Source organism: Pelodiscus sinensis, chromosome 31 (genome assembly GCF_049634645.1).
Source record: "Pelodiscus sinensis isolate JC-2024 chromosome 31, ASM4963464v1, whole genome shotgun sequence".
In the NCBI taxonomy this organism is placed as follows: Eukaryota; Metazoa; Chordata; order Testudines; family Trionychidae; genus Pelodiscus; species Pelodiscus sinensis.
In genome coordinates this window covers 7632439-7654638 of record NC_134741.1, presented here as the reverse complement: position 1 = coordinate 7654638, position 22200 = coordinate 7632439, and the positions used below count along the sequence as shown (strand labels likewise).

Sequence of the window (22200 nt, the reverse complement as noted above, 5' to 3'; positions counted from 1 at the left end):
CCCCTATAGTGTGTTTTCTAGAAAATTGCCCAGTGTTGATCTGAAGACATCAAGAAGTAGAGAATCCACCAGTTCTTCGCTCACTGGTTTCAGCAGCTAATCCCTCTTCCCTAGCAAACATTTGTGCCTCCTTTCTAGTCTGAAATTGTCTAGCTTCAGCTTTCAGTTATTGGTTCTCCCTGAGCCGTATCCATTAGACCAGAGGTGAGCAATATATTTTGATGTGTGGGGGACGGGGGAAGCACTCTAAGATTCTGGGAAGCACTGGAGTTGCACTCTTTCATGTCATTATCTAGAGGAAATGCAGGTTCTGGGATGGATATTGGGAGCAGAAGGGTGGCTGGGGTAAGGGATTGCAATGCAGGAGGGTGAGAGTGGTCTGGGAGGGAGTTTTGGTGAAGGAGGCAGGTGTGACCTGGAGCACTGGATTAGCCAACTCCTCCTTGGAAACTTAAAGTAACTTTAATTTAAACAAGTATCTTAGTGAACTAATAAGGGGCTGTGAGTGTCTGACCACTGAAAACTCTTGCATATATAGATGTAGGAAGACAGAGAGTTTGAATATGGGGGCGGGGTCAGAGATTGAGGGGGAGAGGTTGGGGTGCCAGAGGCAAGCTCTTGCCAGGAAACTTACGTGAGTGACTCCTGGCCAGCAGCCAAGCATCTTTCTCAGACAGGCAGGGAGCCTGCCCGACCCTCACACAGGCTGCAGGACCATGTGGCTGTGTCTACATTGGCCACTTATTCCAGAAAATCAGCCGCTTTTCCGGAATAACTTGCTAGCTGTCTACACTGGCCCCTTGAATTTCCAGAAAAGCACTGACCACCTAATGTAAAATCGTCAGTGTTTTTCCAGAAAAACTTTGCTGCTCCCGTTCGGGCAAGAGTCCTTTTCCAGAAAACTGTTCCAGAAAAGGGCTAGTGTAGACAGGAGAGATTTCTTTTCCGCAAAAAAGCCCTGATTGCGAAAATGATGATCGGGGCTTTTTTGCAGAAAAGTGCGTCTAGATTGGCCATGGACGCTTTTCCGCAAAAAGTGCTTTTCCGGAAAAGCATCCTGCCAATGTAGACGCGCTTTTTCCGAAAATGCTTATAACGGAAAAGTTTTCCATTATAAGCATTTCCGGAAAAGGGTGCCAGTGTAGACATAGCGTGTGTGTGTGTAATTAAGAGCCGAAGGGGATAGGGCACAGTGCTTCCTTTTTGGCCAGAAGTCAGGCAATAAGATTGTCCTGAGGGTGAAAGCAGCACCTGACACCTCCCTCTCCTCCCCTCCGGGCTTTCTGAATGGCTTGCAGTTGGGGCATATCAGGTACTGAACCAGCCCATGGCTCCCCCAGTATCCGTGAACCAGATCGGATGGCTTGGTGGGTTTAATTCGGCTCATGAGCTGTGTTTTGCCCAGGCCAGCACTAGACTTAACAGCCCTTAGGGATCCAGCAGTTTCTCGCCATGAGCAACAATAGAGGAAAAAGGCAGCACTGAGCCAGCCTGAGGCAAGGCCATTGCACAGTTGGAGCAGAGCCCGCAGACCGTGCTTCCAGATACCCAAAACCTGACCCACAAGCAGCACAGGATGGTGGGTCACAACCACTCCTCCTCTCCCAGCCCAGCTGTGCCAATCTTCCCAATTTCCACAAGCTGAACTGCAACCCCCGCAGCCTTGCCACAGTCTGTCCCCTCCCCCACAGACTGTGTGTCCTTTAGACAGACCCCCATACACTGATGCCTACAAGTGCCAGATGGGTGGTGCTGCCATCCCTCCTCAAAACCCATCCCCGCCCCCCTCCACTGTCCTGCCCTGCTGCTGGGAGCCAGGCACAGCCACACAGCCAACAGCTGCCATGTCACAACAAGGTTGCCCCAGTACTGAGCCTGGTCCCACAGCTATGTGGGGGTGGAGCAGGAGTGAGAATGAGGCCTGCAGTAACCATAAGGCCCAAAAGTCAAGCAGAGGTGCAGCATGGGGCTGTCCCAGCTGTTCGGAGCAGCAGGCCCACCTGGGAACCAATCACGCAGTGCGGAAAGAAAACAAACAAACCCATCCCCCAACTAAGTGAAGGGTAAAGCAGAAACCCCTTTCTGGGCAGCCCAAGCACAGCCCCAGCCATGGCCAAAGAGCAGCTGCATGAAGCAGTGGGGTCAGGATGCCAGTTCTGCCTGGGTAGCTCTGGGTTGCAGCAGCAGCACATACGCCTCCCAGGCCTGGCCTGGGAGCAACCCCTGGGAATATTCCAGCCTGTAGGACGTTGGGCCCATGTACCTGTGGGACACCTTTGCTGGTGTGTCCTTCCCTCCTCACTCCACCCAGGTCAGGAGGAACCCTCGGGGCATTATCTGTGGCCATGCAGGGACAGCCAGGCCAGGCAAAATTCACTGATGTATGTAAGTGTGGTTAGCAGCGCTGCTGAATTGAAACATTGTTTTCAGTAACTCCAGTTAATTTTCCACAATGGCATGAAAATGAGCATTTCTGTGCCCTCGCTACCAATCTGAGTCTTCACAGGGGCAGGGAGCGAGGGGGGAACAGGTCACTAGCGTGAGATCACAATGCCTGGCAGCAGGCGCTGGGACTCCAAACGTTAAGGCTTTGTCGCCTGATTGGCAGCAGCACCTCTCAAAAGATGCAAAGTCTCTGGCCTTAAACCTCTCCCCCCCCAACCCCCCCCTTGCAGGTACAGGGATGCTGCAGTTATTGCCCCTCCCCCCTCACCAAACCACCCCCTCGCTGTGAGCCCTGCCTCGCCTGACAGAAGGGGGGGGGACTCACTGACTCGTCTATTGACACCCCATCAGCATTTGCTCCCCGTGGGGGCCCCCACCCCTTCACATCGCTACACGGGGGGGGGGGCCCGGCCATTGGCCCCGCGCCCCGCCCGGCAGGAGCGTTTCCCCCCCGCGGAAGGTGGAGCCCTTGTCCCCAACGCACCAGCACGGGCCGGGCCGGGCCGGGCCGGGCCGGGCCGCGCAGCCCCCCGTGTGACAAGGACCCGCCGCCCCCACCAGAGATTTGGGTCCAAGTCCCCCGCCCCGCGCTCGTCCCGGCACCGCCCGCAGCAGCGCGGCGAGTAACGGCCCCAACGGCTCCCCCACAACTCGCCCCGGGCAGTGCGCGGCGCATGCGCAGTGGCGGCAGCCTCTCTACCCGCGCGCGGAGTCAGACGCTGCTGCGGGCTCCGCCCAGGGACCAATCGCAGCGGGGCCTGGGCAGGGGCCGGGAGCGATGGGCGGGGGGAGACGCATTGAAAACCCGGCCGGGGCGCTGAGGAAAGGGGTGGGTGGGGTCAGACCGCGCGTGCGCAGCGCATCCGTGACTCCGCTCCCGGATCAGCGCCGGGGCTTAGCTCAGACCCGGAGCTGCCTGGCCGCGCCCCCGCCCCGCGGGGTTGGACGCCCCAAGCCCGGCCGCTGCAGCAGCTTCTGGGGGCGGGGCCGGGCACCGCGTGTCACAACACGGGGGCGGGTACCCACGTGCCGGGGAGGGGGCGGGGCCAGAGGGGCTGCCGGGGGCGGGGCTCGTGCTGCTGCGCGTTCGGCCCCACGGGGCCTTTCCCTGCGCTGAGCCCCGGGCGGGAGAGCAGAGCGGAGCGGGGGGGGGGGGAATCTTGTGTCTGCCCCGCCCCCTCTCCTGCTGTTGCTTCTGCTGCGGCGGCAGAGACACGCAGCGGCCCCGCCCCCAGGGGGTTTCTGCCCTTAGTAATGGGGGGGGGGGACGTGCGGGCTCTGGGGCCGGGGGAGCAGCCCCCCCACCAACAGGCAGCAGCTGCCCTTGGTCTGACGTGGGGGCCCCCAAAGCGGGTCACAGCCTGTGTCAGAAGGGGGGGGACAGAGCGACTCTGAGGACGGGCAAGGCGGGGGGGGGGGGGTTGGACAGAAAAGGGCGAACGGGGGGGGGGTTGGATCAAAACGGAGTGAATCCCTGGGAAGCCAAATCCCCCCCCCCCCCATGCCTGGCCCAGCCTCTGACCCAGGAGGGCGCCCTGGGGGGGGACACAGGGGCAGGGTGGGGGATGGAGCCAGAAGACTCCAGGGCAGTTGGGGGAACAGCAGCTGGGAGGGGCAGAGTGGGGCTGAGTCTCCGTGGGGGGGGGGTGGCTCGGCCCTGGACCCCAGTGACCCAGTTTTGTCCTGTCACTGGCACAGACACAGTTCGCCTGGGGCAGCCACCCACCCTCTTGGGATCATTGGTCCTAAGCTTGTGGGGCTTGAGGGGAGGGGAACGTGAGGGATTGGGGCAAGCACTCTGGGTCCTGCCCTGGGAAATGGGGCAATGAAACAGAAACCAGCCTCCTGGGGTGGCGGTGGCCCTTATCACTGCCATTCTCCACCTCATCTGGGACAGTAAAACAGCCTGTTGGGGGTGGCCAGCCCTGACTTAGTAGCTGGGGGACACTGGTCCCCAAATGAGTCCAGGCTCTGACGATTATTAATGACGGGGTGAGTCACATGCCTCAGCAGCATGTTACTTTTATTGGGTGCAAAGGGGAACAGAGTTTGATTGTAAAACATGAGGGATAAATGGGAGGGGTTAATCCTTCCACCCTTTAGCCCCCCTAATGAGGAGCATGACTCAGGGCAACAGCTTCTCTCCTGAAAGGGGACGATGCTGCAATTAAACCTGCGAGGAAAACCCCCAAACCTGAGAGGATTTTCTCTCAGTAACTGACAATGGCCACAGGGCCCCTTGATGACACTGAGCAAAACCCCACTGCATCCGGTGGAGATTTAACACACCTAAGCACAGCAGGAGCAAGCGATTTGCATAGACACCCTAGAGTCCCTCCCCAGTCCCAGCTTACTGTAAGGGACACAGTCATTCAGTTCCTGCCTACGCCTATAAACGAGAGCTGCACCAGTTTCTGGGTGCCTTAAGAAACACCTGGCCCTGTAGCATCTGAGAGACTAGCAAAAAATCTGGAGAGTATCATGAGCTTCCATGGCACAACCCACTGCCTCAGACAACAAACACAGAGCAGTGGGCGGTGCCCATGAAAACTCGTTTTTTAAGTTTCTTTTAGTTACAGACTAACATGGCTCCCCCTGAGCCTTTTAACCAGGCAAGATTCTGTGTGTCTGTAACTGCCTGGGAGTTTTCTTAGGTAGCTTGGTGCTTGTCTGGGGCATTTCTGGGGCTCTGACTTCTCTGGCGGGTTTTTTTCTTTTTTTTTTCTTTTTCTTTCTTCATTTCAGTCCAGCGAGTGTGATTGGCTCTCAGTTGTACAACCTGCTTTAAAAAAAAAAAAAAAAAAAAAAAAAAAAAAAAGCTTGAACAGGCTACACTGCTTCCTTACCCTCAGAAAGCGAAACTAACCTGCAGGGCAGGGTTGCGGAGGGGCCATGGCTGCTGGGGACCTGGCCGGGAGCTTCCAGGATGAGGTAACCTGTCCCATCTGCCTGGAGTATTTCACAGACCCAGTGTCTATCAAGTGTGGGCACAACTTCTGCCGGGCCTGCCTGTGCCAGTACTGGGGAGAGTCAGACCCCAACTTCTCCTGCCCTCAGTGCAGAGAGACCATCCCGCAGAGACACCTGCACCCCAACTACCAGCTGGGCAACCTGGTGGATCTGGTGAAACGCCTGCGGCTCCCGGTGGAGCCAGCGCCCAAGGGACAGCCAGGGTGCGAGAGGCACCAGGAGGCCCTGAAGCTTTTCTGCCAGGAGGATCAAGCCCCCATCTGCGTGATCTGCAGAGAGTCCCGGGAGCACCGCACACACACGGCAGTGCCCATCGAGGAGGCTGCCCAGGAGTGCAAGGTAGGGACCAGGCTCTGCAGGGCAGGGAGTTACAGGGGCAGTTTCTCTGCAGTGACAGAGCCCCCTGCGTGTTCTGACCTGCCCTGGGTAGAGCCAGGGGCCTGCCTGGGAACACGACCCAGCCACATGAAACTAGGCCAGGCCCAGAAGCGCTGCTGGGGAGTTACCATGGGCTGGAGAGGAGGGACCTGCTCCCCCAGTCTCACTGCTCCGTGGTGCTGTTCTTGCTGGGCACGAGCCAATGGCCCCAAGCAGCCCCCAGCGCCACTGTCTGTGTTTGCAGGAGCAAATCCTGAGCCGCCTGCAGCGTCTGCGGGAGGAGAGAGATGCGCTCCGGGGCCTGGAATACGACTGTGCCAAGGAGAGCGAGAGGCTCCTGGTAGGTGCCCTGCCCTGCCCCGCTGCTTTGCATGGGATGTGAGGGGGTGTCAGGCTCCTGGGGGACGCTGGTGTTAGTTCCCACTGGGGTCAGTGGGTTCACCCCAGGCTGCCCGCAAGCAGCCTCTGGCTCTGCCTCTCTCCCGTGGGGGGCAGGGGTGAGGCCTGTCAAACTGCTGCATGTGCCCAGCTGTGGCAGGGTCAGGCTGAGGGGAGATCTGTGCTGACCCCCGGGTGTGAGTGTCAGACACTCCAGGATGCCAACGGCTGGTTTGGGCCCCATTTCCCACGGCCTGGGCTGCACCTCAGTCTGTTGGTGCAGTGACGGGGATTGGGGTGATTTTCGGTGACACTTTTGCCCTGGGACAAGCCCTGGGACAGATCCAGCCGACCTGGCAAAGACACAGAGTGAAACGCTCCCTGCAGCCCGGACAAGGCCCTGCCACTTCTCACGGCCCCACTCACCCGTGTTCCGGCCCCACCCGCTCTGCACCCCCAGAGGCAGACGGACGTGGAGCGGCAGCTGGTGCGCTGGGAGTGCGAGCGGCTGCGGCAGTTCCTGGCGGAGCGAGAGCGCCTCCTGCTGGCCCGGCTGGGGGAGCTGGACGAGGAGATTGGGAGGAGGAGGGAGGAACACGCCGCCTGCCTGGGCGAGGAGATTTCCTGGCTCAGCGCCCTGATCTCGGAGCTGGAGAAGACGTGTCGGCAGCCGGCGCTGGAATTGCTGCAGGTGAGACGGGGTCAGACGCACCCAGAGCCCAGCGCAGGGAGGGGACCCCCTGAGTCACTGGGGGCTCACAGGGTAACTCAGCGCAGGGAGCAGGGCCCGGGGTGGCTGCAGGGCCAGGGCCCCAGGGCTGCAGAGAGAGAGTTTGGCCCATTGGGAAGGCTGGTGAAAAGCTGCCCGCTCCCCCCTTCCCACACAAAGCAGCTGGTGAAAAGGGCTTGGCTCCCCCTAGCACAGCCCTTCAGTGGGTCTCTCACCTGGGGGAGCAGCCTGTGGGGCAGGGGAGCAGTGTGGCTCCTCTGGGGCAAGGGGCCGGGCTGGGCCATGGGCACTGACTCTGCTCTGTTTCCTTCCCCTCTAGGGTGAGAGAAGCACTGTACGCAGGTAGGTCCAGGCTCCATCTGCCCCTCACCCCCCGTCATGCTTGGAGCAGGCTCAGAGCCCAGCAGTGAATCCAGCCCCAGCCCCCCACCATGGGCCTGTCTCACCCTCTGAACCCTGCCCCCTCCGTACCCACCACCCTGGGGCCTCTGCTGCTGTGCGGGTGTGAGCCACCCTGGGAGGAGACTGCCCCACAGCCTGGGATGGGGAAGCCTCCGTGGGACCGGGCTGTCTCAGGGGAATATTAATAGGGCTGAGGCTGGTCACCCCAAGGGCCAAGCTTTGGCCTGGCCCATGGGGAAAGAGCCGAGTGTCCCAGGCAAGGCCCTAGGGAGGCAGTGTCCCCGTCCCAGAGCCCCCACCCCCCGGCGAGTGACAAGGCCCCTGGGGGCTGAGCGGAGAAGCTGAGGAGCAGCTGGGCCTGGAGAACGGGCCCCTCTCAGCCCTGGGAGCAGCCCAGCCAGGCCCCAATGGGGCACATGGGCCAGGCCGGGTGTGCGGGAGCCGGACTGGGTGCTGCCCAGGCTGTTTTCCCTCTGGCTGGAGAGAGGCCCCAGGGCTGGGCCCAGCAGGTTGTACCGGCAGGAAACTCCCTGGGCAGCCGAGGTCACTTGGTCCCGGGGCCTAGCTCCCACCCGCTCCCCTGAATGACTTTAGGGTTGCCAGATGGTTTTGACAAAAATACCAGACACACTTGATCTCAGATGGGGGAGGGGAACCAGCCACAGGAGGAGCGGGGCTGGCAGGAGAGATTGGGGCGGGGGTGGGGAACCGGCAGGTGGGGAGCAGGGCTGGTCAGGAGGGGTTCATGGGAAGTGGGGCTGACCAGGAGAAATCAGGGAGGAGGGGGGAACCAGCTAATTGGAAGCAGGTCGCGGGGAGTGGGGCTAGCCTGGGTGCACGCAGATCCCGGGGCACTGCCTGTCCCATGCATTGTCCCAGCCCCACTCTCCCCCCCCCCCCCCCCCCCGTGTAGTTGTGTACTGCCTGGCTGGTGGGCACGCTCATGCTGTGTGAGTACACAACTACGTACTGATACTCATGAAAATAAGAAAACTTACTTAATTAGAAAATACCAGACATTGATGTGTCTGGTATTTTCTCAATTTGTTTCCCAAAGAAAAAGCTCAAATACTGGACTGTCCAGTTCAAAACTGGACACCTGGCAACCCTGTCTGGCTTTGATGGGCTGAGGCAGGAGGCCAATAACATCCTCATGTCTCTGCAGGGGTGAGGAGGTGATGTCACCGCATCCGGCGCCCAAGTGCCCGGAGCTGGAGCGGAGAATCCGGGACTTCCCAGGAGAGAACAGTCTCCAGGGGGCCGTGACGGGATTCCTGGGTACGGGGCGGCGCTGCTGGGGGCTCCTCTCTCACTGTCTGGGGGTGTGGGGAGGGGTGTGGAAAGGCCCGGCTGGGTCCCTGAGATCCCAGGGTCTGCTCCTGGGGGGCTGGTGGGTTCCTGAGCCCAGGCCAGGGTTGGGGGGTGCTCTGTGAAAAACGGCAGGATCCCAGCAGGATGTGGATGGTGGAGAGGAGGTGCGAGGAGTGAAAATGCCTCTCCCACTGCCCCAGTCCCCGGGGCCGCCCCCTCCTGCTGCCAAGCAGAGGGTCCCCCAGCCCAGCCTGCACAGGCCGAGGGGCAAGGGGAGCTGGTTGCTGTGGGAGATGTTGTCACAGACTCAGGGCCCGAGTCCCAGCTTCCTGGATGTTCATGACGCCTCCCTGTCTGATGCCAGCCGCACGCCTGGGCCCGGTGTCTGAACCCCTTGGGCCAGACGCTCAGAGCTGGGCAGGTGCCCGGTGAGTCACACAGGTGTCTGGCGGGACTTTCAGAAGCCCCTGAGCAGCTGGGCCCCTAACTTCCACTAGAGCCCATAGGAGTTGGGCACCTCCCCTGTGCGGGCGCGGGTGAAATCCCAGGGGCCTCTCTGCATGGCTGAGGGGAGAAACACCTGAGAAACTGGTTCCCGGGCCTGATTTCCCAGGGCACATCTGGCAGCATGGGGCAGAGCTGGGCCGTGAGCCCTGGGCACTGCCCCCCCCAGTGACGGGTTTTTCTCTTCCCTTCCAGGGGCGCTGGCTGTGGAGAGAGGTGAGGATCCTGGGGCGCTGCCCTAGGGCCAGGCACGGCAGCTGTTGAGAGCCTGTTGAGAGCCTGGGCGGGCGCGAGGAGATTGGCGCAGGGGAAAGCCCAGGCGGGAGGGGTGGGACAGAGCAGCCGAGGGATGTCGGAGGCAGTGGGGAGCTGGGGCAGAGCCCACGGTGGTAGGAGGGACATCCCTGCTCCCGCTCTGTGGGTGGAGCGGGGGGGGGGGAGCTCTGCAGTGGGAATTCTCACCTCTCTCTCTCTCTCTCTCTCTGCTTGTTCCAGGATTCAGGCGAGCCCGAGAATTCGCAGGTAACTGGCCTTGCTCTGGTGTCGGTGACTCCAGCTCCCGCTCTCAGGAGAGACTGGCTCTCTGCAGCCCCCCCCCCCCCCCCCCACCCTCCGCGCTGTGCCATTGCTGCAGGCCTGGGAGATGGCCCGGCCCTTGGCAGAGCAGTAACCCCCAGATCCTTGGGCCCACCCCTTTGCAGGGACCCCAGAGGCAGGGGCTGGGAGCCAGGGGGCCTCACACACCCTGCTGGCGAAGCTGGAGCCCGGGGAGTGGCTGGGGGGTGTAATGGAGTCAGATTGTGACTCCAGAGCTAAGGCCGGGAGACGCTTCCCACCTGAATCCTGCTCATCCACCCTTGACCTGGGACCGGAAACTGCTTCCTGGCAGGGTCCCCTCGGTCCAATATGGCTGGTGTTTCATAAACATTCATTCTAAAAATTTAAACTGGGCCTGAGGGCTAGCAAACCCTGGGCCACCCGCCCTCTTCTCACCAGCACCCGGCAGCTCCACCCCTGCTCCCCAGCCACTGGGAGCGGCCAGTGCTTAATGTAGTATGGAAGAGGTGCCAAGTTGGGCACATTTTTTACTTTACTAAGTTATGTTCAGGGCCCAGAGGTGCCAGGGCTGGAAACTGCCAGGCCCAGAGGTCTCAGAGGGGACCATGTTAGTCTGTACCTTAAAAAAAATAAAAAAACGAGTGCTCCTGTAGCACCTGAGAAACCAGCAAAAGAAAATATTAGTCTATAGGATCAGGGGTGGCCCGTGAGCCTAGGCAAACAAGGCAGTTGCCTAGGGCGCCCCATGATTACGTCATGGCCTTGCAGGCGGGGGCGCCGATTGCGCCTTCCACCTGGGGTGCCAGCTGCCGCAGCCGGCCTCAGGTCCCAGCATTTCATGACTCCACATTGCACCTCCGTGGTTTGTGCCCAGCCCCAGGCAGAACGGATCCCGGGCAGCCCAGCTCTGTGGGCTGGGCCCTCAGGCAGGGCAGGCGTGTCCCTGGCAATACAAGCTGGCTGCGTCTAGACTGGCAACTTGCCAGCTGTCTACACTGGCCACTTGAATTTCTGCAGAAACACTGATGATCTCATGTAAGATTGTCAGTGTTCTTGCGGAAATACTGTGCTGCTCCCGTTCGAGCAAAAGCCCTCTTGCACAAATGCCCATCTGCTCCTCCTCTGCCCCCTGCCTTTAACCCCTTCCCCGGTGCCTCTCTAGCCCCCTGGCACCCACCCTTCCCTTCCCACCCACTGAGGATCAAACCTGCCACCACCACCCCCATCTGCCCTGGTGCCTTCCCCATCCCTGTCCCCCAGCATTTGTCTCTCCCCCACTCTGCCCCTTGGTGTCTTTCCTTTTCTCATTCTGCCCTGCCCCCTCTCTTCAGCACAAACCCCTTTCCCCTCCCCACCCTCACCCCTGCTGCTTTCCCTCTCCCCTCACACTCCCTCCACCTTCCCCTTAGTTCTCCCCTGCCCCTTGCCCTTTGACCCCCTGACCCTGAACTCCTCATCCCCCTCTAGCCCCTGGTACCAGCCCCTCTGGTCACCTCTCCTCTGCCTCCCTGAGGCCCCTCTCCGCCTTCACCTCCGTCAGAATCACAGAACTGGCAGGGACCTCGAGAGTCATTGAGTCCAGTCCCCGGCCCTCACGGCAAGACCAAGCACCATCTAGACCATCCCTGACAGGTGTGTGTCCAACCCGCTCTTCAATATCTCCAGGGATGGAGACTCCACAACCCCCCAGGCAACTTATTCCAGTGTCTCACCACCCGGACAGGCAGAAAGTTTTTCCTAGTGTCCAACCTAAACCTCCCTTGCTGCAGTTTAAGCCCCTTGCTGCTTGTCCTGTCCTCAGAGGCCAAGGGGAACAATTTGTCTCCCTCCTCCTTGTGACACCCTTTTAGATACTTGAAAACCGCTCTCATGTCCTCTCTCAGTCTTCTCCTTTCCAAACTAAACAAGCCCAATTCCTCCAGTCTTCCCTCCTCTCTCATGTTCTCTAGACCTTGTATCATTCTTATTCCTATTCTCTGGACCTTCTCCAATTTCTCCGCCTCTCCTGAAATGTGGGGCCCAGAACTTGACACCGTTGTCAAACTGAGGCCTGATCAGCATAGAGGAGAGCAGGGGACGACTCCTTGTCTGCATCTAGACTGGCATGATTTTCCAGAAATGATTTTAACGGAAAAGTTTTCCGTTAAAAGCATTTTCGGGACAGAGCTTCTAGATTGGCACGGACGCTTTTCCGCAAAAGCACTTTTTGCAGAAAAGCGTCCGTAGCCAATCTAGACGCGCTTTTCCGCAAAAAAGCCCCGATCGCCATTTTCGCAGTCAGGGCTTTTTTGCAGAAAACAAATCTGAGCTGTCTACACTGGCCCTTTTGTGCAAAAGGACTTTTGCCCGAACGGGAGCAGCACAGTATTTACGCAAGAACATTGACTATCTTACATGAGATCGTCAGTGCTTTTGTGGAAATTCAAGTGGCCAGTGTAGACAGCTGGCAAGTTTTTCCAGAAAAGCGGCTGATTTTCTGGAAAAACTGGCCAGTCTAGACACAGCCCTTGTGTCTTGCTCACAGCACTCCTGGGAATCTGCCTCCCTGGTGCCTGCTCTTCCTTTTGCCCCTCTGCCTGCCTGGTGTCTCCTACCTGGGCCCCTCTTTGGGTCCTGTGGTGTAGGCCCCACCCCATCTCTGCCACACTGGTGCCCACATATCGTCACCCCTCTGCTTTCCTTGGGCCTCCCCTTCCCCACACCCCTCTGTCTGTTCACCTGTGACCCTCTTCCCCCTGGTGTCCACCCCTCCCTCTGCCCTCCTTGCCATCTGCCCCTCCACCCAGCCCCCCAGGGGACTGCCCCTTCCCTCACCCCTCTATCCCCTTGTGCCTGCTCCTCTTGCCCCACATTTGCCCTATGGTGGCTCCTTCCCCTCCCCCTCTGCCCCATCATCTGCCCCTCCCCTTTCCTCTCCCAGCATTACCCTGCCCCTCCCCACACTGACAGCTTGCCACTCCTCCCCCACTACTCCTGCCCTTTTCCTGCTCTTTGTCTCCTCACCTGCAGAGGGGCCCTGACTCCCCTCAGGCAATAACACCCCTCTGCACAGCAATTAACGGGGGGCAGGTTAATTTCCTGCTGACCCCAGGGACCCGCCCCTGCCCCTGGCCCTGACTCTGAGACTCTCTCCCCAGTGGACGTGACACTGGATCCAGACACGGCTCATCCCAACCTCGTCCTGTCTGAGGATCGGAAACATGTGAGACTCGGAGACACGCGCCAGGATCTGCCCGACACACTGGAGAGATTTGACCCTTGTCCCTGTGTGCTGGGCGCCAAGGGGTTCACGGGTGGGAGGCATTACTGGGAGGTGGAGGTGGGAGACAAGACTGACTGGGACCTGGGTGTCTGCAGAGAATCTGTGAGCAGGAAGGGGAAGGTCACACTCACAACCAAACAAGGATACTGGGCCGTGTGGCTGAGGAGTGGGGATAAATACACAGTCTCTACCTCCCCTTGGACCCCCCTCCCCGTGAGCGCCAGGCCCAGCCGGGTGGGGGTTTTCCTGGACTACGAGGCGGGCGAGGTCTCGTTTTACAATGTGACTGACAGGTCCCATCTCTTCACCTTCACCGGCACCTTCTCCGGGACGCTCTGTCCGTATTTCTGTCCTGGTTACGATGAGACTCCCCTGACCATCTGCCCGGTGCCGGCCTAGGCCGGAGGGAATCCCTGCCCCTGACGGTTATTGCAGGTACCTGGACATTTTGTGCCAACCGGTCACTGCCCCTTGCCCTTTGCAACTGGATCCTCCAGTGAAAAACCAGACACCTGGCAGCCGGGTGAATGGAACCCTCTGGCTGGAAGGATCCCAGTCCGATTTTCGTCCCTGCCCCTGGGTTTGCTCCACCCCAGCACAGGGTGATGCTGGTGTAAGCAGGGTCAGGGTAAGCTCTACTCTGACATCTGGTGGTGAACTGTAGCGAGTGGTGCAAAGAGACTTCAGGGGCTGATCTCATTTACATAGATACATCCAATTTGCATAGACACACCCACCATGACTGAGAGGCTGGGGGTAGATTTTGTACTTGGTGGTGGTGTGTCCTTGTCTGAGTGCCTAAACAGCACTGATTGTATCTTTCTCTCTCTACTATGGAGTATCAGAACTAATTTGGATTCTATTAGGTATCTAGTTGTGAGCTGAAGAGTTGACTTCACTGTAAGCTACTGGAGCACTGGCACTGAGGCTCCTCTATTATGAGCTGAACTTATTGAAATCACTGGCTATTTCTACAATGACACGATTTTCTGGAGATGCTTTTAATGGAAAAGTTTTCCGTTAAAAGCATTTTTGGAAAAGCGTGTCTAGATTGGCAAGATGCTTTTCTGCAAAAGCGCTTTTTGCGGAAAAGCGTCCATGGCCAATCTAGATGTGCTTTTCCACATAAAAGCCCCGATTGCCATTTTTGCGGAAAACAAATCTCTGTTGTCTACATTGGCCCTTTTGTGCACAAGTTTTTTGGGAAAAAGACTTTTACCCGAACGGGAGCAGCATAGTATTTCCACAAAAGCACTGACAATCTTACATGAGATCGTCAGTGCTTTTGCAGAAATTCAAGTAGCCAGTATAGACAGCTGGCAAGTTCTTCCGCAAAACTGCTTTTGCGGAAAAACTTGCCAGTCTAGACACAGCCAGGGCTGTGTCTACATTGGCACCCGTTTTTGGAAAAGGGATGCTAATGAGACCAGTCGGAATTTCAAATCCGTGGAGGATTTAAATATCCCCCGCGGCATTTGCATTTACATGGCTTCTGCTTTTTTCTGGCTTGGGGTTAAGCCGGAGAAAAGCGCCAGTCTGGACGTGATTTTCCGGAAAATAAACCCTTTTCCGGAAGATCCCTTATTCCTACTTGAAAGTAAAAAGAAAACTGGGGATTACCCCCAACACTGGAGAAGGTGGGCATTGATCCCACTGCCTCTCTTATGCAAAGCAAGCGCTCTACCACTTGAGCTAATTCCCCTGCTATGGTAGAGTCACCCTTCTTGGAGGCTCTTCCCTTCTCCACAGGGACGTCTGCCTTCTAGGTCAGTTAGACCTGGGAAAGGAGAAGGCTCCGAAAAGGCCTCAAAGACAACTCTCAAGGAGACTCCCTGCAGCAAAGCCATGGGGGGGGCGCTCTGAGATGGCCCCTGCCCTGCAGCCTGTCCCACCTGGCCATTGTCATGGATTCTCTGTGAGGTCATCACCTCCCAGCCTCCTTTAGCCAATAAGCTGAGGGGCTGCAAAAAGCCCTTGTGATGTCACTGCCACACCCACCCCTGCCCTCCAGGGCTAATGTCCTGCCCCAGACAGCCCCTTTGCATGGCTGAGCTGCTCCCAGGGGTGAAAGTGACACATTTCTTACAGGGCCTGTTCTATTGGGCACCACCCCTTGGGCAGGAGGAGGCTCAAGGCAGGAAGTTGGGGGAGGGGTTGTGATAGGACAGTACCTGTAAGAAATTAAAATGTGGAGTGTGGGTGATTCAGGGCAGGGATTTGGGGAGTGTGTGAGAGTGGGGGGGGGCTCAGGACAGGAGTGAGGATGTGGGAGGGTAGAGAAGTCAGGGCACAGGATTAGGGATGGGGGAGGCTTGGGGCTGGGACTGTGTATCGAGGGGATCAATGGGACTAGATTCCCAGCTCCCTCTGCTCTGGGCTCCCTGAGGCCCTTTAACACACAAGGGCTTTCTCTGTAGCGTGATGGGGAGAGGAAATCCTGAGCCAGTGACACAGACTGACCTGGGCGCAGGCGAATGAGGGGGGTTTCAGTGAAGCTACATGTGAATGGATCCATCTAGAAACCCCTGCCAGCCACACGCACGGGGGGAGGGGACTTGAGCCAAGGAAGCGAAGGGGGTTAATCAGATGGACGGGAGTTTCCAGTGCTGGGCTGTGGCGAAGATGGATGCAGGGATGTCACAGGGCACTAGCATGGCCGGGGAACAGAGAGGCCCTACTGCACTGAGAGACATGGCAAAGCCTGGGATTGAGCCAGGGACCTTTAAATATTTCATCTTAGGCTCCCCACACTGAGCTACCCATAAACCCCTCTAGTTGGTTATTAACTGTCCGGGATGTCTGGCAGCCGTGTCACTAACATGATGCCGTCGTGCCCGGCCCAGGAAGGCGCGACTGGTGTTTCCTGCCACCTGCAGTTTGACTGGCTCCTCCCCCCCATTCCTGCCTTAGCTCCCGGGCTGACCTGGCAGCTGAAGTGGTCGGGGGCCCAGCAGCCTGGGCAGGGAGTCGGGTGGCCAGACCCTGGTGGCAAGAGTCTTGGTGCTTCTTGTTTCCCTGCCCCCTCTGGTGCCCTCACTCCCCACCCGCAGCCCTTGCTGCCTGCCTGGGTCCCTGCGCTGTGTCAGAGGCTCAATGAACCCTCCTGTTTCACACGGGCTGGGAGTGGCTCTGGGCGAGGGCACAGGGCTGTGTCATTCCCTACGGGAGCAGGAGGCCCCCGGAGCCCAGAGCGAGTGGACTCCCCAAGGGGCGCACGGTGAGAGACAGGGGGCTGGCGGCTCAGGGAGGGGTGGTCCCAGGAGGCAGAGGGCACCTGTGACTCTGGGCTGGCAGCTGACACTCTGCTCCTTGCTTCCCTCCCGCTGCTTCACCTCCCAGGGCTTCTTTCTCCTTCCCTGTCCATAGCAGGCAGCTGCACAAAGGCCAGTCACCAAACCAGACACCCCTGTGGCCAGCATGGCTGCTCAGGACACCCCTGCCTGCCCCGTGCTGAGAGCCAGGCCCAAGCAGGAAAGAGGCAGGTCGGCCTTTTGACACCAGGGTCTCACCACCCATCTTCTTCCCATCATCAGCAGCCACAGCCCCTGTCAGCCACTGGGTCAGCACAGGAAGGGGGGCCGGAAATGGTCAAGTAGCGAGTCAGGCTGTGAGGGGCAGGCAAAGCGCATCTCACCTTGCAGGGCCACGAGCAACAGCATCTCTTGTGCACGGCTGTGGAGTAAAGCATCCCTGAGGGAGAAGCGGTGATGTCAGAGCAGCCCCTGTAGCCGCTGAAGTAGCTTAGTGGGGGGTGCATTAATGTGAAGCGTTAAGGGCCCCCTGGTTCAATCCCAGTCCTTGGTGGAAATCTTAGCTCCTATGGCTGAGCCCTTGTGTGGGTGCATCTACACTGGGGTCTTATTTCTAGCAAAGTAGACGCTCCTGAGTTGCACATGAAGCAGGGATTTAAATAGTGCACACTTCATTTGCATACTCTCACCCATGCAGTGTTTTCAAAGTGAAAGGGCATCTGGGGCTGCTGCATTAGTTCAAACCAAGCCCCTTGGTCCACGCTTAGCCTCATTTGCATATTGCTTACACAAGAACCCGTCAGTGTAAACATGGCCCCTCTGCTTTCTGGCTAAGCTAAAAAAATGTTGTGTGAAGCAGGGAGATTCTAGAGCCTTCCTCGGCAAGTGAGTCTGAATCCTGCACCATGACCTCAGTGGGACCCGCTGGGGAGATGTTGGTTTGCTGCAAATCATTGGTAACGCCAGTATTTGGCTTCCTTGGCTGTGTCTATGCTGCGCATTGCTGAGCAATAAGATATGCAAATGAAATGTGGGGATGAATATTTCCACACCTCATTTGCATGCCTAATGAGCCATCATTTTTGCAGCACAGGATTTGTGCAAGAAGGAGCTGTCTACACTGCTCCTTCTTGCACAAAAAAATCCTCTTGTGCAGAGCCGTTCTGCTGCTTATTGTCAGGAACCCTCGTGCCACTTGGGAGGAAAATCCAGTTCTGACCAGTCTCTGAGCGGCCAGTGCCTGAGGGGATCCAACATGGATCCCTAGGTCACAGATCACATAGCCCAATGGCTATGTCTACACTGCAGCCTTCTTGTGTAAGAACTGTTTTGTGCAAGCATTCTTGTGCAAAAGGTCTTCCACAAGAGCAGGTCCACACTGCCAAGTGCTTTGCACAAGAGATGTGCTTTTGTGCAAGAGCTTCTATGGCAGTGTGGTTGCTCTCTTGCACAAGAAAACTCTGATGGGCATTTTAGCCATACGGGTTTCTTGCACAGGAAATTCATGTTGCCTGTCTACACTGCCCTATTGTGGAAGAGCTCTTGTGCAGGAGGGATTATTCCTCGTGGGGAGAGGAATAACTCTTCTGGAAGAAGCCCTGTTTTCCAACGCTGTAATGCAAATTTACTTGTGCAAGAATGCTCGTGCAGTGTAGATGCTCTGCACATTTTTTGTGCAAGAACAGTTGTTCTTGCACAGAAAGCCTGCAGTGTAGATGTCGCCTTAGGGTTTGTATGCATTTAAACAGTTCACATATAATGGAAATCCAAGAAGGTGAATGTCTGCATTAAATCAACACTCTCTCAGGAGGCACTTGGATTTGAACCAAGGACCGCTTGATCTGCAGTCAAATACTCTGCCACTGAGCTACACCCCCCTGTGAGAGTTGGGTTTGCAGCCAGTATTGAGAAGTGGGTAGGGAACAAGAGACTTTTGTGTGTCACACATCTCAGGTGGGATGGACCCTCACTGACCCTAGATTGTGACTGGTCCTAACAAGGAGTTTGTCCAGAAAGCATCAGAACTGGGGCAGGACAGAGGTTCTGTCCACACGGAAAAGTTCTTTTGGAACAATGGCCGTTATTCCAAAATAACAATGCAAGAGTCTACACAGCAATTCCGTTAGTTTGAAATAACTCTGAAATAACGGACGGCTAATTCCAACTTCTGTAGACCTCACTGTATGCAGAAAAATGCCTGTTCTGAAATAGCTATTTCAAAATGAGGTGTGTGTACATGCTCCACTTCTGCTATTTTAAAATACCCCGCCCCCCCCCCCCCCCGGCCCGGGGCCATTCTAAGTTATTCCCCCTGGGGCTCTAAATCAAGGTAGCACGTCTACATTAGGGAAGCCTCCTTGGACTCATTTTGAGGTTTCCCTTCAGTGTAGACATGCTATCTTGGAATAACTATTCCTGAAGAGCTTATTCCAAAATAAACGTGCCGTGTAGACGTAGCCAGACAGTCCTGAGAGATGAAGCAGCTGGAGGGAAGCCAGGAGAGCAGAGGCCAGTCTGAGAGCTGAGTGTCCCAGGTGTCTACCCCAGGCCTTCTGTCTAGGTCCCAGGTGTAAGGGGCAGCACTAATGACTCTGAATCCTCCAATCTGAGTTTAAATCTCAGTGGGACGGGCTGGGGTGGTTGCTGGGAGGTCCTTGTGCTCCAGGCTTTTTGTCTTCCTTGTCCTGAGGTTCACTAAGGGGGGTTTTGCTTGTTTGAGGCCCATTAGAGCTTCGTGAGCAGACTTGTGGTCAGGTGCCTGATGCCATCACAGCTGCAGGGCAGGTCGCCCATCTGACCCCTGAGCTCAGCCCATGCTGGAGGCAGCCAGAGAGTGTGAGCAGAACGGAGGCGGGGGAGTTTTATATTTTGGGAAGGGTCCTGGCTCCCAGCCACACACCTTGGAACAAAGACCAACGGTTCCTGCACAAAGTGCATTGTGGGAATGAGAGTTGGGGCAGCAGGAAAGGGGCCAACCCCTGAGCCCCATTGAGCAGGTGGGAGAAGATGGGAGTGAATCCTGCTACCTCTCACGTGCAAAGGGAGCACTAACCCACGTGCAACTCATCTCTCGTGCTCTGGCCTCCAGCAGCTTTGTGCCCCACTAGGGTGGGTTATTTCAGAGACCAGAGAGGAAGAGGGAGGGGTCTCTGGATGTGCGGAGCCCCCTGGCTCTGCCTGTGAAAAGAAAGAACAAGGGCTCAGCAGAAACTTCAATTCCACTTTGTGCGTCTTGACTTTTTCAATCTAAGGACTTTGAAGAAGATCTTCAAATATCTGCTCCAGTGGCGCAATGGGTCAGCGCACAGTACTTATAAGGCAGTACTTGTAGGAGACATGCTGAGGTTGTGAGTTCAAACCTCATCTGGAGCATTTATTTTTAGTCCCCTTGCAGTGGTTCCCAAACTTTTCAGCATCACGCCCCCTGACGGAAAATTTAATCCGAGGGTTCAGATGGGGGCCCAAAACCCCTACCAAATCAATTCCAGACACCCTTCTTAAGCAACCAGCTTTATTCAGGAATGCATTCCAGGGCAAAAACCTCCAGGATACTCAGGAGAAAAAAAGTTTCTGCAAAGTTTCTGCCACTGCCCAAACAAAGGGAAGGTCTTTTGTACTTTCTTACATGGTAATTACCCCCCTTTTACTGACCACTTACAATTGCATATACAGGTCATGCCCCTTTGCACCAAATTCCCTCCAATCGTCATTTGTCCCCTCACAGTCCTTTTGCAGGCCTTACAACAGGTTCAAACCAGTTTCACCTGTCCCCTCCTTTTGTATACCTGTGCTCAAGCACGTACCTCTTTACAAAGACCAGACTTTAACAGCAGGGGTCATACTGACAACAGTTAAGTTTATCCTTCACCCCCCTTTTTGATTTGTGAAAAACCCTCATGCCCCTGCACCGCAAATAGCAGCAAAACTTGTTGAGCAAAAAAGAAAAAAAATGATGGGGGGAGGGCTGGGTCACCTCATGCCCACCTGGAATTTCTTCACACCCTGTCTCCTCCCCGCCCGGGCTGGCCCCATAGCCCAGGGCCTGGGAGTCTGGTCAGCAAGTGAGACTCGCCCGTCAGTCCAAGCTGCTTTCTCCCCGGCTGCCGTTCCAGCCTGTCCCGTGCCAGCGCCGCACGCAAGCCAGTGGGGCAGGACAGGGGGGTGTCAGTGGGGCCCTGCTCTCAGTCCGTCCCTCACAGGCCCTGTGGGCTGCTGGAGGGCTGAGCCCGTTGCCCAGGCCTGGCGCGGGGATGGAACATGGGGCACGTTTCCCCCTGTGAGCGTGTGCGGGGGCAGGAGGGAGCCACACGGGCCCGGCTGAAGGTTTTGTGCTGGGGCTGGAGGCTTGAGCCCGAGCTGTCGGCCTCAGCGGGACTTGCTTCTCCCCCCTCTCCTGCCTTGCTGCCTCCTTTGCCCAGCAGCGCTCAGGGGCAGCCGGGAGAGCCGGCACCAAGGGCAGAGGAGGCCGAGGCACAAGCCCCTCAGAGGGGACAGGCCTGAGGCCTCTGGCTTGCCCAGGCTCACGCCAAGGGGCTTTCTGTGGTGCCGGGCGGGGGAGGGAGGCCAGGCCCAGGCCGGTGGGAGAAGGGGCAGCGCCTGCCAGGGCAGCAAGGGGAGCTGCAGGGAGCTAGACGCGGCGTTTCTGCCTGGTTTCTCTCAAGGGTCCTTCTGCGGGTGAAGCGCCTGTGACACCCCTGTGCTGCTGGGTTCTCCTGCCCCTCCCCTGGCACTCAGGGAAGGGCCAACCTAGGCAAAGCCACTGTGACAGACCGGGCCGTATCTGGGCACAACTGAGGGTGTCCGCTCAGGGCGAATTGCTCAAATCCGGGGCTCCTTACAGCCCCCAGACTGGTGACCTCTCCAAACAGGCCACAAACCAGTCCCACAGAGCGCTTCAGCTGCCTGCCTGAAGCCTCACGAGCAAAACCCCTCCGACACCCCAGCAATATCCGTGCCCCAGATGGCCCCGGGCCTATACACAGGTGGGGGGTCCTAGCACCCAATCCCACCTACCCCGAATAAGTTCTGTCCGGTTCCAAGAAACCAGCCACAGATCCCTGCTCAATTTACTCTCTGGACCTTACCCACAAATCACGCTGGGTCAATCCTTTAGCATCTAACAACTAAAGGTTTATTAGCACAAGAAAGAAAAGCATGAGAGTAAGGTTGTTAAAGAATAGTACGTTACATGCATCGAATCTCCCAGTCCTCGATGCAGGCTCTAGCAGAGATGTTACAGCTACTGGTTTAAAAGTTCTTGTTGCACATCCTATCATCAGGATGGGTTCACAGGTCTTCCAGGCTCTTCGATCCCTGCACTGCTGCCTCTGGGATGAAGTGCTGAGCTGAGAACAAAATGGCATCGATCACATGGCCTCTTTATACCCCCTTCCTGGCCTCTTCTGGTCTCAGCCGGTCACCTGGTCCTCAGCCTCTCTCTGCTGGCATGTCTTGGGTCTCCGCCCTCCTGCTTTAGGTGTGTCCTTGGGCCATCAAGTGCCATTGTTCCACAGGGCTTCGCTACTCAGCCTGTCCATAGCAATTCTTAACCACATTCAGAGAAATATTCAGCTTCCACACAGATTACAGATTCCTATCTACTCACACAGACATTATACACTCACATAAATAGCGTACACAGGATCAGCAAACAACAAGCTCCTATTCAATACTCCACATGGCTCCATTTTATACCAATTTCTGGGGCCAACACCCCCACCTAGGGGTGCAGCAGCGATCTGGCTGCTTCCCTCCAATTCGGTAATGTGACAAGCAGCCTGCCCCAGGTACCGTCCATAGCTCAGCTGGCAGAGCAGAGGCCTGTAGCTGGGGATCGGCAAGTGTCCTTAGGTTGCTGATTCAACTCCAGCTGAAAGAAGAGATTCTTCTCCCTCCCACTGGCTGCAAGCCCGGCCTTAGGACCAGGCGGCTGCCTTGGGTCTGTCCCTTTGGGGCCTGGTGCTACAATTGACACAAAGGTTTTGGGCACCAGCTGCCAATCAAATGCCTTG

At 57.2% G+C, this 22200-nt stretch overlaps 2 protein-coding genes and 2 non-coding genes across 9 annotated transcripts in view; 2 read left to right on the top strand and 2 right to left on the bottom strand.

Annotated features, from left to right (window-relative positions):
- LOC142821548 (uncharacterized) overlaps nucleotides 1-22200 on the bottom strand; it is an 83841-nt gene that overhangs the window by 5868 nt on the left and 55773 nt on the right. The window contains exons 1-2 of one of the 6 annotated variants that reach the window (XM_075912805.1): nucleotides 3004-3462; nucleotides 2264-2407 (exon numbers count right to left, since the gene is read on the bottom strand). The exons of 1 other annotated variant lie outside the window; for it this stretch is intronic. The gene's annotated coding sequence lies outside the window, so the exon portion shown is untranslated. Of the gene's footprint in view, nucleotides 1-2263; nucleotides 2408-3003; nucleotides 3464-22200 lie in introns of those variants that run through there. 4 more of the 6 variants (XM_075912806.1, XM_075912810.1, XM_075912809.1 and 1 more) reach the window with 4 other exon arrangements.
- LOC102463896 (zinc finger protein RFP-like) lies at nucleotides 4223-14214 on the top strand. Its single transcript, XM_075912785.1, has 9 exons — nucleotides 4223-4437; nucleotides 5191-5754; nucleotides 6038-6133; nucleotides 6632-6862; nucleotides 7221-7243; nucleotides 8469-8581; nucleotides 9314-9334; nucleotides 9614-9640; nucleotides 12814-14214. The coding sequence occupies exons 2-9, from the start codon at nucleotides 5338-5340 to the stop codon at nucleotides 13335-13337; spliced, it is 1452 nt and encodes a 483-aa protein (XP_075768900.1). The 5' UTR covers nucleotides 4223-4437; nucleotides 5191-5337; the 3' UTR covers nucleotides 13338-14214.
- TRNAC-GCA (transfer RNA cysteine (anticodon GCA)) lies at nucleotides 17995-18066 on the bottom strand. The gene has a single exon. It is a non-coding gene; the product is annotated as a tRNA-Cys (tRNA).
- On the top strand, nucleotides 19468-19561 carry TRNAI-UAU (transfer RNA isoleucine (anticodon UAU)). The gene is made up of 2 exons: nucleotides 19468-19505; nucleotides 19526-19561. It is a non-coding gene; the product is annotated as a tRNA-Ile (tRNA).